General features: G+C 41.0%; 2 protein-coding genes across 5 annotated transcripts in view; one reads left to right on the top strand and one right to left on the bottom strand.

Moving 5' to 3' along the window:
• The window catches only part of dlgap1b (discs, large (Drosophila) homolog-associated protein 1b), a 260605-nt gene that overhangs the window by 149170 nt on the left and 95238 nt on the right, over positions 1 to 16197 (bottom strand). The gene's annotated exons all lie outside the window — the stretch shown is intronic.
• htr5ab (5-hydroxytryptamine (serotonin) receptor 5A, genome duplicate b) lies at positions 446 to 14775 on the top strand. The gene is made up of 3 exons (XM_074621844.1): positions 446 to 1002; positions 6654 to 7434; positions 13034 to 14775. The coding sequence occupies exons 2-3, from the start codon at positions 6727 to 6729 to the stop codon at positions 13364 to 13366; spliced, it is 1041 nt and encodes a 346-aa protein (XP_074477945.1). The 5' UTR covers positions 446 to 1002; positions 6654 to 6726; the 3' UTR covers positions 13367 to 14775.

Below are 16197 nucleotides of genomic sequence, written 5' to 3'. Positions count from 1 at the left end.
CTGTAATTTTACAAGAAATATTTTACTTTTAACATATATTTATTGTTAGAATAGTCAAACACCGTAGACATAAGACCATTTACATTTAAATCACAAGTGGAACATGTAATTTTACGTTGCAAAAGCCCAAATTTACATTAACTCTCAGAGGTTTTGCAAAAAAAATCTGTATTTTTACTAGAAATATTTGTAGAATTCCATGAAATCCTTTTCTTCTAACCTAAATTAATTAAAAAAAGAAAAGCTTAAATACAGATAATTACGTTTTATTTATTAAAAAATACTGTAAATCTAAGACCATTTACATATGAATCACAAATGAAACATGTCATTTTAAAAAAAAAATGCTGTCATTTTAAAATACAGAAAAAAAAATTAATTTCTTGGAAAAAAAAATTTAAAAAAATGTTTTTTTTTACAGTGTAGTGTAATATTTGCAGATCACGGTGCACATTTGTGGAATGTCTTCTGTGGGTTACAACTAATAAAGTCCAATAAAAACTTCCATAGACATAAAGGTGAAATGCCACAGGAGTCACACTTGTGGTTGCAGTGGAAGTATATCATCCATCATAAAGCATCATCTCCTCCAGCAGCAGCATGCAGCAGCCTGCCTATACCTCTGATCACTGCAGAATAAGACTCATTAAAGAGAGGGGATGTTTTGTGAGCAGCACCAACAGGCTGACAACACAGATGCATCGTCTTCCTCCGCGCAACGTGCCTCTGGAAAGACAGCTGTTGCTAGAAAACGCAGTGTTTGTCATCTGAATCCCCCTCCTCGACCGACTGCGTGGTTCATTCCAGCGGCTCGGTGTCCTCAGTGCGAGCCGAGGTGTGTTTCTGCAGCTCTGTCTCCAAACACGGAGCCGGAGAGCGCTTCAATCACTCCGCTGACGAGCCCAGCAAAGCAAAAGCAAAAGCGCATTTCGATGGAGAGGTTAGGACCGAGGAGCATGCATCCTCTGCTGCAGGACTGGTTTACGCACAACTGTTAATGGGGTGAGTTATTTCCGGATGTGACTGCCGAGTTTTATTTATTCTAACAAGGAATATCTTTTTTTCTCTAGAATATAGGATTTGAAAAGTGAGGCTGTGTTGTTGAGATGTTGTGTAACAAGTGTCTCTGATGATGATCATTATAACCAGAGTCAAGTGTGCAGACAGGAAACCTCATGGGACATGTGAGCTCCACAGGGAATCCTTTGTTATTTAGGCTAAAGTTATTATTCTGGAGAGAAAGTCTCCCAGAAACTATGTGGATTTCAATAAATAAAGCACATGTGAATGTGTTTTTTTCCATGTGTTTTAATATCTTACATTACATTGGTTTGGAAACACCAAACCAAAGATGAAGTGCCTCAAGTTAAAGGTTTGCCTTTATGATTTTTAGCCATGCAGAGGACACATCTACATTACCTTCCCTTCCTTTCAGCTGCAGATGTCAGTCCTCTGAAAGCCTCAGAGGATTGAGGATCGTGTGTCACAAATGGAGCGTACAACTGTTTCAGAATGGAGAGCTCCACACAAAGAGAAAGCCATTCACACTCTCGCTGTTGTGAGCACGAGATTGTGACAGTGTGTTTTGGACACACAGATGAATGGGAGCATACTTTTTGACCTGAATCTATAGCTGGCAGCCTTTATTTACAGTTGCACAGATACTGGATCGGATGCCGATACTGACTCAAATAGCTGGTGACAATGGGGCCAATCTATTCAATTAAATTTTATACACTGTATAGATTATATGCTGGGATTTGAAATCCTGTTTAAAGTTTGACTATGTTGTTGCTGCGTTAAAAAGGTTTACACTTGAATTGTAATTCCTGTTCATTTTGAAGCTGGTGCATAATTTATTATCTTAATTATAAATAAATAACAAAGCAATGTTTAAGTCAAGCCTGATGTTGCCTTACACATAAAATAATGATCCCAGTCACTTCCACACAGTGAGGCGTACAACTTATTAATCAAACACTGGTATCGTATTGGTACTGGGTATCGATCGATACCCAAAGCCCATACGCTAGATACCCTATCGGTATCTGGACAGAAAAAGTCAGATGGTGCATCCCTACAAAAAGGAAAAAAATGATGAATTAGAAACAGAAACAAAAGGCATATATGTGTAGGACTTGCAAATGAGCAATTTTTTGCTGAGAAAAATTACACTCACATTTTTTATGGTGGCTAGAAATAATTATAGCGAAGAAAACTTAATCATTAAAAAAAGCGAAACACATTAATCTACGTTTGTGTCTTGATTTCCGCAGCATGGCTTTCTGGCAAAAAACCCTGTGAAGCTCAGAAAAGATTTTAGCTACTGATTGATTTTCTCATTTTGAAATATATGTGGTTTGAAAATATCTCCCTGCTGCAGCCCTGTAAGCAACATGAAGATACTTCTCTCTCTTTCCTCCTACTTGCATTACAAAGTAAAAGCATACGACCTTATCCTAGGTAATGAGATGTTAATCACCCGCTGTCCCTGTTTAATTCCTCACAGTTAACTAAAATCCCCACAAAGCTCTCGGGCAAATATGCCCAGTGAACCAGCCGACACTTGCAAGTCTCATGACAGTGACTGACCTGAATTGACACTTTCCCCACACAGCTGTCTAAAAAAACACTCTAAAGCATTCAGTTATTATCCTTTGACGTCAGTGAACGTGATTCCCGTCTTCCTGTCTGTCAGCATCTCCCCCCCTCCTCTCACACATATATAGGCTACATTTGCATGCGTCTTCCTGCCTTGTGTGTCTGTCTTTCACTGAGTGAGTGACAGCCACTGTTTAAGGGAGGGAACAGGCATGTTTGATTGCCTGTTCCCTTCATAACGGTTGTCCAATTTCATGGCTATTGGACTTGTTAATAGGCGAGGGGAGAAGAGAGAGCAGAGGGCCTACTGGTGTGCTTGGTTGGACCCTTTGATTAGAAGGCATGGTTTGTGATGCTAAGAGACAGTGTCACATGTCACATAAATACAGCAGCTGACAGGGACACGGATCATATTGTTATTACCCATCGGGCCTTATAGATGAGGCTCAGTGATTGATAACACTGGGTGTAAAAATATACATGAACTAGAAGGGCACTCGGAGAGCGCAGACCTCCGCCAAGGCAGCTGGTTAGACTGTTATCAGGGCATTAAATGAGGTGTTATCAGCCTCATAGCCTACTCACTAGTAGGTTTTATCATCGATTCACATAGGCGATCAATGAAAGAAGGAATAAAAGAAGACAGCAGCGACCTTTAGTGACCGCAGTAAATATGACAGGCCGCTTCAGCTCGTTGCTGTGATACGTCAAAGTCACGCCATATTGGGGAAGACAGGACTGGCATATATATATTAACATATACAGGTGCACGGGGGAGCTGCCGTTTTTCCGAATAAAAAGCACTATAATGTTTTCTCAACCCATTTGAATGAGTTCAGGTTTTAGGATCTACGTAAGGCCAGTCCTGCCTTCCCCAATAGGGTGGCGATGTCGACATATGATCCAAAGGCCAATGCGGCATCTAAGTATATATATCTGTCCGCATCCCACCGTTTAAAACCAACAACGTGTAGTTATCTTTGTGTTCACAACCTTAAGTTTCACTTTCACTTTTTAAACGTAGTTATTTAAACTAAAACACAATCTTTTCCCTAAACTTAGCTAAGTGGTTTTGTTGCCTAAACCTAAAGAAGATGTTTTGTTTGTATTCAAAACGTAACGTTTCATTTAGTTTTACAATGTTTGAGGATGAGCTGCTTTTAAGTTTCGCTTTCACTTTTACAACGTAGTAGGTGTAGCAGGCCCCTTCTGACTGATAACGCACATTTAATGAACTGATAACAGTTGAATCGGGTGTCTATGGCCAAATGCCCTATATCGCAATGTTAACAAAAGTGAAAAATAATTTGTGTATCCACCCCTTGACTCGGACACACTCAAAAATGTAATGTGTTCTTCCTTGGCCCCATGCTACCCCCTTCCACCAAGTTTCATGAAAATCGGAAAAGTATTATTTCCCCCTGACAAAGCGGAAACATGACCTTCTTGGTGGAAGTAATAAAGCATTTCATGAGGAACTCTGTTTTTCTGTATTAAAAAAAAATTCTGTTGAGTTTCTTGCAGAAAAATCAACACGTCCTTCAAAAACGAGAAACGTCTCATTGATTTATTCATCAGATTAATGCTTCAGTAATACAGCCAAAAGTAATGTTATTAGAGGCCAAACAGCCAGAAGAATAAGATCCTATTGATTAAATCCTGCAATTTAAATCAAACTCAATTGGGGGCAATTATTTCAACTGAATTATATGCATTAGCTTCACTCATTATGGACACTTGCACTGCGCCCAGAGGCCTGGGAAAAAAACCTGAGCAAGTCATCCAGATCTCCTCATTACAATGTCACAAGGAGGAGACATTCAAAATGAATGATTTTATATAATATTCAAGGTTGTGGGTAAAACTCCACCGTAAAGATAAAAGTCGGTGTGGTAAATATTACACTGGGTCGAGGTAAGAAGCTGTGATCTGTATTCTTAAAAAGCCTGGAGGGATTGTTAGAAGCAAGAGCAGCTCGTAGGGATAGGTCTAAGCAGGAAGAGTACTTTAAACGGATTCATTAATAAGAAATTATAATTAATGATTGAAATTAACATCTTGTGAGTTTATTAAATCAGGCGCATCTGAATATGTTTTCCAAAACATGATGCGTGAAATCGTTATTGTCCCCAGTGATGCTGCTGGAAATGATGCTTCTGGGATGCGTCTTAGTTATCATAACAATGTATTCTGGATAAAAAATATGGATTTCTAATGTCAGACGTCTGTATTTTTTTAAAGTTTGTAGTTAAAATAGTCACTGAAATCATCATTTATAGTTGATTTATGTAATAGGGGATGGGAAAAAATTGATTCACCTATGTATCATGATTTTTTTTTTTACGATTTTGAAATCCGTTTTTTAATGCAATCAATATATTTTACTTCATTTGAATCTATGCGGAGGTAGAAGGACGTTACCGCTTTTATTGTTGTAGTAATGTCACGTCATATCTGTTCCGTATCCGTCAACCAAAACAAACCGCAGCAAGATGAAACAATTTAAATCCAAAGTGGTAAACACTACACATCCAGTAAAGTATGGAAACATTTTGGGTTTCACACATTGGCAGGAAAAGCAGAGCTAGACATCACGGTTAAAGCTGCATGCTAACTCTGTCTTGGACAGCCAACGTTATCGTATTGTGGTAACGTGCAGGCAAGCAAAGCCGTCACTCTCATCTCCGTGGTCAAATCGGCCGACACTACAACTGTAGAGCACCCATATAGTGACATTTAAACGGCCCCGATGGAGCCGACCATGGATGTATAAAGAGAACGGAGCTGACGGGAGAGCTAGCGACGGACTTGGCGAAATTAGCGGAAGTATACACGTGTGACTACGTCTGGTTTTCAAAATAAAGTGTTAACAAAGGAAAATATATACAAATACATACTGTATATTGAAATAAGATTTATTGAAATATATTCACCAGAAGTATAAAACATGTTACCTGCCCCTTATAAATTAAAAATAAAATACCACTAATTTGCGAGGGAAATGTCTTTAGTTTTTGATTTTTGGGTTGCTGGAAAAAATTTTATTAATTAAAGTCTAAGTAACTTAACAAAGTAAAAGTCTCTAGAAGTGTATGATTCAACTTCTTCCCATGGTCTAGTGTTAAAAAATTTAACAAAAATCGCAATAAATTGTAATATCTAATCACAATATTTGTGGAATCGCAATATTTTAAAATTGCAATAGATATCGAATTGGAGATAGGTGAATCATCCCAGCCCTATTATGAAATTATGCCGCTTGTGATTAAGTTGGTCTATTCATTTATAAGTTGTATGTATCGCTACCAAACTTTACAACATCCAGCTGACAGAAAGTATACGTGGTTGTTGATTTGGGATTCATTGTTTCTGCACTGTTGAACATTGTGTAGACTTTGCAACTTGCTGAGCCTCTCCTGTGAATGTATTGATAGAGCTGGCATGTCAAATCTTTTCTTTTGTGAATCTGAAATGGAGACAATCCTATGTTAATACGGAGTGTCTCTCCAGCAGACTCTCTCATTTAAAGTGAAAATAGATGCCACTCTACGCAACCACTTAAAACATACAACTCCACTGTGTTGAACACAGGGATCTTTCTATTGGAATACCAAAGTGAGATATTCCCGAATGAACGTACAACAAAGACTCCACTTAAAACTGTTCATTTTGCAACAGGGGTCTGACTTTGATGCAAATCAAAGGACAGCAGTGGGATGATGAAACTGAATATTTATGGCCTTTTCCAGACCCCGAGATGTCCCAGAGTACTTTTGAGCCGTTTTAACAGCGGATGAAATTGCACTTGAAAGTTGTAGGTAGGTTGCTTGACAGCTGTTAGAAACTCAAGTGCTTTTTACTTTAGTTAGCAAATCACTAAAGTACCTCTCTTGTATTAGTACTCACAGTGATGCAATGGTGCAAAGGCAGCCGTAAAAGCTACTATGTGAGTGTTGCATCTTCAACATTTAGCATATATTGTTGAATTTCATAGATTTTTCATTGATATAAAAGGTTTTCAGAATAGTTCCTCTTCTCTTTCCCAACTGCAGAATGCATCCACTGTCTGCAGAAACTGTCTCTGAATCGTCTTGGCCCTCGGCTGCGGGGCCGTGAGCAGCGACCATGACGTATCCCAACACCAGCATACTGACAGCCAACTTCAGTGGAGCTCTGGACGGCCATGACTCCGGGGGAAACATCTACCGGCCTTTTTCTGTTTTCAGCGTGCTCACTCTGACACTACTGGCAATGCTAGTGGTGGCCACCTTTGTGTGGAACTTGTTGGTGCTGGTTACCATCCTGAGGGTGAGGACATTCCACCGGGTGCCCCATAACCTCGTGGCGTCCATGGCCATCTCCGACGTGATGGTGGCCGCCCTGGTCATGCCGCTCAGCCTCGTCCATGAGCTCAACGGCAGGCTGTGGAAGCTGGGCCGCGTGCTGTGCCAGGTGTGGATCTCCTTCGACGTGCTCTGCTGCACGGCCAGCATCTGGAACGTGACGGCCATCGCGCTGGATCGCTACTGGTCCATCACCAGGCACCTGGAGTACACGCTCAAGACGCGCAAAAAGATCTCCAACGTGATGATCGCGCTCACGTGGGTGCTGTCCTCTATCATTTCCCTGTCGCCGCTGTTCGGCTGGGGGGAGACGTACACGGAGGGGATGAAGTGCCAGGTGAGCCAGGATCCGTCCTACACAATCTTCTCCACCTTCGGAGCGTTTTACCTGCCGCTTTGTGTGGTGCTGTTTGTTTATTGGAAGATCTACAAGGCTGCCAAGTTTCGGATTGGCTCCCGCAAGACCAACACAATAACACCCATGGCTGAGGTGATTATTCCTTTTCCTTTTTTAAAATCCCTCAATATAAGTCTACTTAAGTCATAATATCATAATCCTCCCTCTTGTCAAGGTATAGGGTAGATGGTTACTCCTTGAAACCAATGGTTGGTTGACTTCGTATACCGTTCATGTTGAGATGCTGTTGTGGAGGCAATAAACCACATTCTGAGAACTAGGCATGCACCGATACCGGATCGGATATCGGGCCGATACTGACTCAAATAGCTGGATCGGGTATCGGTGACAATCCGGCCGATCTATTCAATTCTATGTTTATATACTATGTACATTATATACTACATCCTGTTTAAGTTTTGACCTATTTGTCGCTGCATTAAAAAGGTTGATAGTTGAATTGTAATTCCTGTTCATTTTGAAGATTTTTTACCAAGTTGCTGGTGTACGATTTTTTATTTTGAGAAATAACAATTCAACAAATTTATATCTATGCATTTATTTGTTACATTTTGTTTTACAAAGTTAAGAAAGCAATGTTTAAGTCAAGCCTGATGTTGCCTTACACAAAAGAATGATCCCAGTCGGTTCCACACAGTGAGGCATACAGTTTATTAAATAAAGACTGTTATCGGATCGGTACTCGGTATCGGCAGATACCCAAAGCCCAGGTATCGGAATCGATATCGGGACTGAAAAAGTCAGATTGATGCATCCCTACTGAGTACAAATAAACTGTGTCGTCCAGCTGTTTACTTGACGTGGTGTCAGAAGTGTTCTGAGAGAGAAACCCGACACTACGGCGAAGTTCAGCGCAACAGAAAACTTAAATTTTGAACGGCCCTGAGATTGGCCTTCCTGGAGAAAGAGGTTCACGGTTGTGTCTAGAAGGTAACCCACAAGTTGTGAAAATGTGCGAAAACTCTTCTGAGACTCAGTGCCCAACGACCTGTCCTAACATTAACCATCTCACAAGAGTTTTGCAACTTGTGGATTACCTTCTAGACACAACGGAGGTTCAGCCTGTACAGGTTGGCTGCAAAGTTGGGGAAAAAAGTCGGCGTGATCCAGGTTAGCACATTTATTTACGCAATGGGCTACAAAGTTGAAAATAATGTCAAGGCATTACTTCAAAGACTTTGACCTTACATTGGAAACTGCCGTACAGATGGTACGACAAGCACAGGACGTAGCACAGCAGGAGCAACTGACAGCATTCAGCGTGCAGGAGGTGACACGCCGGTGACCATTAAAGAGAGGTGGGAGACAGCCAGCCAAGGAGAGAAGTGGTGGAGGAGAGCAAGCCCACTTGGGGGACTACAAGTGCTGCTGATGTGGGAAGGAGAGGCATAATGCCCCGGGCAAATGCCCGGGATTAGTGTAGCAAATGTGGGAAAAAGGGCCGTTGGGAGAGGAAAATGTTTCTCCAAGTCAGTAAGAGTTGAGAAGTCCATACTAGTGAGGAAACTGAGAAAAACTTTTAGAAAGGGAAACCAGGGCATTGGACAGAATGAATACATAAATATAGGAAACACTCCAGTTAGGTTCAGAAACCTTATCACATGAGGCTGTTACATTGTAGTTCCAGTCAACGAGACAGGAAATATTAGAGCACAACCTGCCACTTCTGCCAGGAAAGCAAGCACACAGCTCAAAGAGCCACTATAACCTACTGTACACCTCTGCCAGAACGACTGTGATAACAGATAGCCACAGACATCTGTAAGATTTCTCAACCAGATAGCTAGTAAATAACGCTCCGCAATACACAATTGAGACCTGGAAAGGCTTTTGCAGACAGTATGACATTGTACATGCCACATTAATGTGATACAGAGCAACACTGACGACTTCTATCGGTGTTAGCCCAGCGGAGCTGCTAATGGGACGAAAGATCAGAGCCACACTCCATTCACTCGAACATAATCTGGTCCCTAAGTGGCCCATAAAGCCCTCATCAGACGCAGAGATGCAAAGACATAGAGAGGACCAGCATCCTTCAGCTGAAACTACTATGAAAGCGAGCTCAGAGCCAGTAGGAATGGTTGTGAGCAGAGTGAGAGTAATGTTTTTTTTATTTAATTTAATTTTTTTAGGTTTTATATCATCTGTTTCTTTCCAGAAGTGTTTTAGCATCAAAATGCTATTTTCCCCAAGCCCTTCTAAAAACATTTTCCCACGTGACCTGACGTAGGTTTCTGCATGATGCCGCTGCTACATATACAATATATATACAGCCTTATAGTCAGTGGACGTAATGTTAGTTCGGATCTGAAAGTCACACATTAACATAAACTAACCGATCAATGCAGCGCTCGACCAGCAACTTCCATGTTCTGTGAGGTAAAATTACTACTTTAGTTAACGGAGTCCGGTGGCTTTGAAGAGAGCATAGATAACGGCTTCAGTTTGCCATCAAAAAGGACTATCTGAGAGTAAGTAAAGTAGTGAATATATCCTAAAAATAGCAATACACTTAAACTGATATTGATTTTTTTAGGTGGCTAAAACGCGTATTTTTTTATGCTCCCGTCCACAGCTGCTTTATCTCGCCATCAGACAGCCCTTTCCGAAGGGTAACTGAAGCCGTTATATCGCTCCCTTCAAAGCCACCAGACTACATTGACAAAAGCAGTAATTTTACTTCGCAGAACATGGTCGTATACATACAACCCCACTTCAATACTTTGTTATTCAGAGAATAAAGTTCAGAGAAATCAGAAGTTTAATTTTTTATCTTGACACAGTTAAGTCAATTCTGTGTATGATGCATTAAGATGTCGGTGCAAAAGTAACACATACAGACTGTAATGCCTAGTACTTCGGACACTCCTTGAAACCAATCAGAGAGCTTGAATAAGCAGGTACACTGTGACAAGATGTACGTGAGTCAGCAAAGTTGGTTGACGGGACTTTGTGTACCGCTCATGTTGAGATTTTAATAAACCATATGTTCCCAGAGTACAAATAAACCGTCTTGGACAGCAGTTTATTTGACACTATAACCATGATGAATATTTCTCCTTCCTCTCCTTTTCAACTGGCTGATGCCCCAGACCCACAAATATGAGTTGCTGTGCAATTATTTATCAGTCTGGCTGATGAGCTATTCAACAGCAATCAGGGAAACATAAGAATCTGATGTATGAGCATACGGACAAATAATTGCAGCAATCCTGCTCATCACCGACAGCTTGCTAATGTGCGTAGGCAGAAGGTAGAGGGCTATAAATACCACCTCCAGCACCTTTAATGGGCCACTGCACCTTTCTGGCTTTGGCGTTTCTCTAATCAGCACACACAAAGGTCTAGATCTATTTCGCAAGCATTAGCAAACATTTAATCAGGCAAATTTTCCCCGTGAAAATTGAGTCGGCGCCCACTTTTCACCTGCCCATATGGAGGGAAATGCAATTTGAAAAGCCCCAAAAACACCTCAGTGATAGAGATTATGCCACTTTTAGACATCTTAGGGCAGACGCCTCTTTCTTTCACCTATGAAAGGCTTCTTAAGAAAATCACTCATCTGAACACTCTGAGAACTTGGCAAACATCCACAGGTGGGAGAAATGTTTGACAGAAAATACACAGTGAAAGCTTTTCATTTATGTCATGCATTAAATTCCCTGCAAATCCTCAAGATACCCCTTAGTTATGCAAGTGTGACATTAGTCGGCCCTAAATTAGGAGCTCATGGTCAAGGAGGACCAATCGTGGAATAAATTAGCCCCGTCTTTTATTGCTTTGGCAGACCGACTTCATGTCAAGTTTCATTACACAGGCAATCGCTCTTGTATAGCAATTCAATTTAATATGTTTTATTAGTCTCTATTTTGCTCTATTTTGCTTTTGCTATGCGTGTCTCATTACCCAACCAAAGTTTATTCTCATCATTTCCCAGCATGCATCGAGGAGTCGAGGCACCGAGCCCTGCACAGTGTCTGTACGGAGTTGTGATGTGAGCGGTGGCATCCACAGCCAGGATAATAAACCTGCACTCATCCATCAACAACACCCACTCAAAGACATTAAGACGCTCATACACATGCCACCAGAAATAGAGTCTATTGATACGTAAGGTTCTTGGCCTAGATGCACAAATAACACTACAGTACCAAGATATGAAATGTTAAGTTGCAGAAAACGGTTAATGTCACTGCAAATATGACAGTGTGAAGGTGTTTTCAGAGAGTTGTAAGATAGCTAGCAACGTACGCACCAACTGTGGGTGTAGGACTGTGTGTGTTTGTGTGGCAGCTCACCATAGACTCTAGCTGTTTCCAGTTATTTCCATCCACTCACTGTCCTTTTTCCTCTCATCTCTGGACACATAAAATCAGCGCAAATTGATGCGAACACAGTAAGAAAGACTAATTATTGTTTTACAGGGAATTTACATGCTGTAAATATTTTTCCTGTGGGCCAGTAATTTCCTGGAGTCTCCGCTGATTGCCTGGCAACCTCACCATGACGATGAGAAGTCACTGTACCGGCTCTAGTTTGACAAGAAGTAGTACTTCTAGCACGTATCTCCCCGTAAAACCACAACTTTTCATTTTTACATTTCAGCTTGTGTGCGGATTAAAACTAAATAACGTGTTAATAGTGAACTTCAGAGCTTTGGAAAGAGAAGGATAGCAGTTTCTCACTGCTTCCAGTTTTTATGCTAAGATAAGCTAACCATCTCCTCTCTTTAGCTTCACATTTAGGTTTATCTTTAAGCTTGTTAACACCAGGAGGAGAGTAGGATGACTGCTTCATAAAAACTTGCTGATTGCAAGATTTTGTGATTCATTTAAAGTGAGTCTCACCTTCTTAGTTTGAAGGTACATCATGGCCTCATCACTGATCCCGCTGTGTAAAGGAGGATCTTCCGTTAAGTGCCCATCTAACTGCACAATGTTGAGGTGTCTTAAACCATCCACTGGATTTGAAACCTTCCCAACAGCACTCTGCTTTTAACCTCCAGCCTCTGCTGTAAATGGACTTCATCCATCTTATACAGTTAAAAGGCCCTGCCGACCCATATTGATTCAACTAAATTTACTCCAGAGTGAAAGTCTCACCATGCCGGTGCAGGTTCTTGTTTAAATGTTGAACACAACAGTTTAGAGGGTTAGCCTGCACACTTTACTTCCGACACATTAAGGGCGAGCGTCTTTATGAAAAGCTGTTAGGCTGCTGAGCGACCTCGGCAACTTCACCTGATAAACAAGAAATAAAGTCAGCCTTGAGCTGCGCTAGGCATAAGAGAGGAGGAAAGTCAGCAGATTATTGTTGACATTTTCTCTTTCCTTTTCCCAGCTGCACAGTATGTTTGTGAAATGGCACAAAATGAGCTGCTGGAAAATGCAGATTAAGACACAGCTCTGGTTTTATGCTCTGTGTCGTGTGTGTGTGTGTGTGTGTGTGTGTGTGTGTGTGTGTGTGTGTGTGTGTGTGTGTGTGTGTGTGTGTGTGAAATGAACGAATAAGCTTTGGCTCGTTGATAAACCTGTTGATTCACACTTCTTTTCAGCCTATAATCCATCTTTTTGTAGAGCAGCTGAAATGGCCTATATTGTTAGGTTTGTCTGATTGATTAATGAATCAATGGAGTAACCGATCTATTCTCTGATCCGCCCCCTCCCAGGTAAAGGACGAAACACATCATCCGCAGATGGTGTTTACTGTGCGCCACGCCACCGTGACCTTCCAGACAGACGGGGACACATGGCGCGAGCAGAAGGAGAAGAAAGCGGCGCTGATGGTGGGCATTTTGATCGGCGTGTTTGTGCTTTGCTGGATCCCGTTCTTCATCACCGAGCTCATCGTCCCACTGTGCTCCTGTGACATCCCGCCCATCTGGAAGAGCATCTTCCTGTGGCTGGGCTACTCCAACTCCTTCTTTAACCCGCTCATATACACCGCCTTTAATAAGAACTACAACAATGCCCTGAGGAACCTCTTCTCCCGGCAGCGCTGAGCCACTCGGCGCGCTCGGCAGACACACTACACCAGCATGCACTCCACAGTGTTACTCCTGCAGACAGAGACTGTCTGTATCTGTCACTCAATCATGCTTCAGATGGATGATAACCAGATACTGTGTCTGAAAAACTGTCTTTAAAACTGTGTTGTTTATATTTATGTTTTGTTTATGCTGAGGTAACCTCACAGCTGGACTGAGACGGGTGTCTGAGCTACAAAGACAGGAATAAATTGGTTGTGTTGCAGGCGGCAGTAGTGGAGAAAGTGCTGTCTACATGTCGGTTTTCCTTCTGCCTTTTCAGGCTTATTAGGGAGGAAGTAATGTTAATTTCCTCGTAAACAGTTTCATCATCATATGTGAAGCTACTGGGACTAATTTCAAAGTAGAGCTGGAAGAAATATCCAAGAACAACCTTGTAGAACTGCACCAAAAACAACCTCATAAATAGGCTAACAAACCAAGAACAAACTGTGGATTATTTTCTAAACAACACAACAAAATGCTCACTATCGTAGATCATATTTCAAACAAAAAAATAAATGGATTTCATTATAGAAAAGAAGGATTATCTGACCTGAAATCCCTCCAGTAAAGAAACCTCCACCTTGTAGCTATAGGTAGACATAAACTCTCTGACTTCACATGCAATTTATTCATACACACTTCTAGATAAATGTACAATCTCTCCTCTGATGCTGGCTATCTATACACAGATACACTTTGCACATACACCTACACACTTCCATGCATTTTTTAAAGCAGGAAAATAGCAGAACAAGTTATTATGTCTATCATCTCTGAATAGATGCATCATTGAGGAGCAGCAGCCACGAATTATCACATCTGACTCCAGATAAATAAAGTAACCGTGAGATACAGAAGATATGTAAAGCTATTCACAGCATTATCGCAACAATAGATTCTGTAGAAGTCAAAAGGAATTCAATCAGAAAATAAAAAATAGTATTGCTTTATTGTATAGAGAAGCTAAAGTGCTGAGACAATGCATGTTTTAAAAGTATGACTTATATTATAGTCGGGGGTTATGGGAGTAAGTGAAGCTAATGTTAACCAATACAAATATCCTTAATGGGCTCAGCACAGAAAACTTGTGCTTCAGTTGGTCTAATGATGCTTTTTATACGACTCCCCCTCCCTGCTTCCTGCACAAATTGCCACTTTCTACTGAAAGTGTTCAACACTGTAGAATCAGTAAGTGAAGCTTTATTTCGGTGTGTAATATACTGTAATGTAAGGAATCAAGCATGATAAATTGATCCTTAGCATATAGTTGTGCTGTATGTAAGTGAGAGCAACATCAAAGTATCACAAATCTAATAAGATGTTCGTTTTTCAACAAGTGCATCTAACGTCGCTGTCCAGTGAAAACCATGTATCTCCAAATTTGGGGATTTTGAATTCTTAAAACTGGGGACACACCAGGCTGACATCAAAGAACTAAGAACCGTTGATTCGCCTTATGTCGCCTTTGTCTTGGCCAAAAAGTTGCACTCGAACACGCTGCAAAGACGACAGCCAACAGCGGACTACCACGTACGTTCTGCGCCTGCGTGAGATGAAATAACTATCCACACCAGCAGGTCGCTGTAGTCTGTATTTGTCATTCAAAAAGGGAAACTGGAAGACTCAGAGAGAACCGTATTTTGCATCAAAACTATCCATACCGGCAGCGATGCAAATTTGCGACAGTTGCAACACTTTTTCAATAAAAGGTTTGAATAGATTCGCACAGACGGAGGACCAACTACCGGGATCCTATAGACCCAGAGCAGCGTCTGGCAGTCTGACTGAGGTAAATTGTTGTATAGCCTAAACTACTGTAAACTATTTTATTAAGTTTTGCCTCTTTTGCCTTTTAACATGCTAATGTTTAGGAGGTTTAATGTTTACTATGTTCACCATCTTAGTTTAGTGTGTTAGCATGCCAACATCTGCTAATTAGCAGTAAATACAAAGTGCAGCTGATGCAGGTATCTGGTGTAAACAACAAATTAAAACTTGATGATAGCGCTAGATGAACAGTTAGGGGATCCCCAAAGTTATTACACATCATCCTGAGGGGGCCATGAATGTATGTGCCAACTCCATGGCAACTCCTTTTGAGACATTTCACTGAAAAACACAAATGGTGCTAGAGAAAAAGTCAGGGGATCACCAAAGTCATTATCATAGCAAATTAGTTTTTGAGATATTTCAGTGGTATTTCAAGTAGTAGACTGATCAACTGACATTACAGCCCGGTGTCACCAAATAGAGTATGAATGACATGGTAATTTGTAAGTCGTTTAGCGTGCAATTTAAACGCCTTTGTTGCTTTTGCCGTGTCATTTCACGCCACGTAGTCTGTACTGACTGCAGTGAAAACGCATCTGCGTAAATATGCTACGCTCAGAGCTAGTGACATAGAATAAAAAGTGAGAGAGACTGCTTATGGCGAATGGGTCCAACAAACACAGGACTTTCAACGACGAAACCAGTGTTCATGTGCCAAAGTGTTGAATTATTTTAAAGTTACATTAGTGACGTTTGTGACGTGTTTTCCGTACTTATGGTACGTTGTTTCCGTACGTATTTTACTTAGTTCACGAAAGTTATTTTAGCCAGCCATGACGTTTTTCCTAAACTTAACTAAGTGGTTTTGTTGCCTAAACATAATCACAACCATTTCATGGTAACGACATTGCGTTAAATGACACACGTAAAGCTGTTTCACAACGTTAAGCCTGTGGCGTATAAATGACGTGTGAAAAGCCTAGCGTTATCATGACATATGGAAATGTAATGCTATTTATACGCCTTTCCAT

This window comes from Sebastes fasciatus, chromosome 21, assembly GCF_043250625.1.
Source record: "Sebastes fasciatus isolate fSebFas1 chromosome 21, fSebFas1.pri, whole genome shotgun sequence".
Lineage (NCBI taxonomy): Eukaryota > Metazoa > Chordata > Actinopteri > Perciformes > Sebastidae > Sebastes > Sebastes fasciatus.
This window is presented reverse-complemented; position numbering and strand designations above follow the sequence as displayed.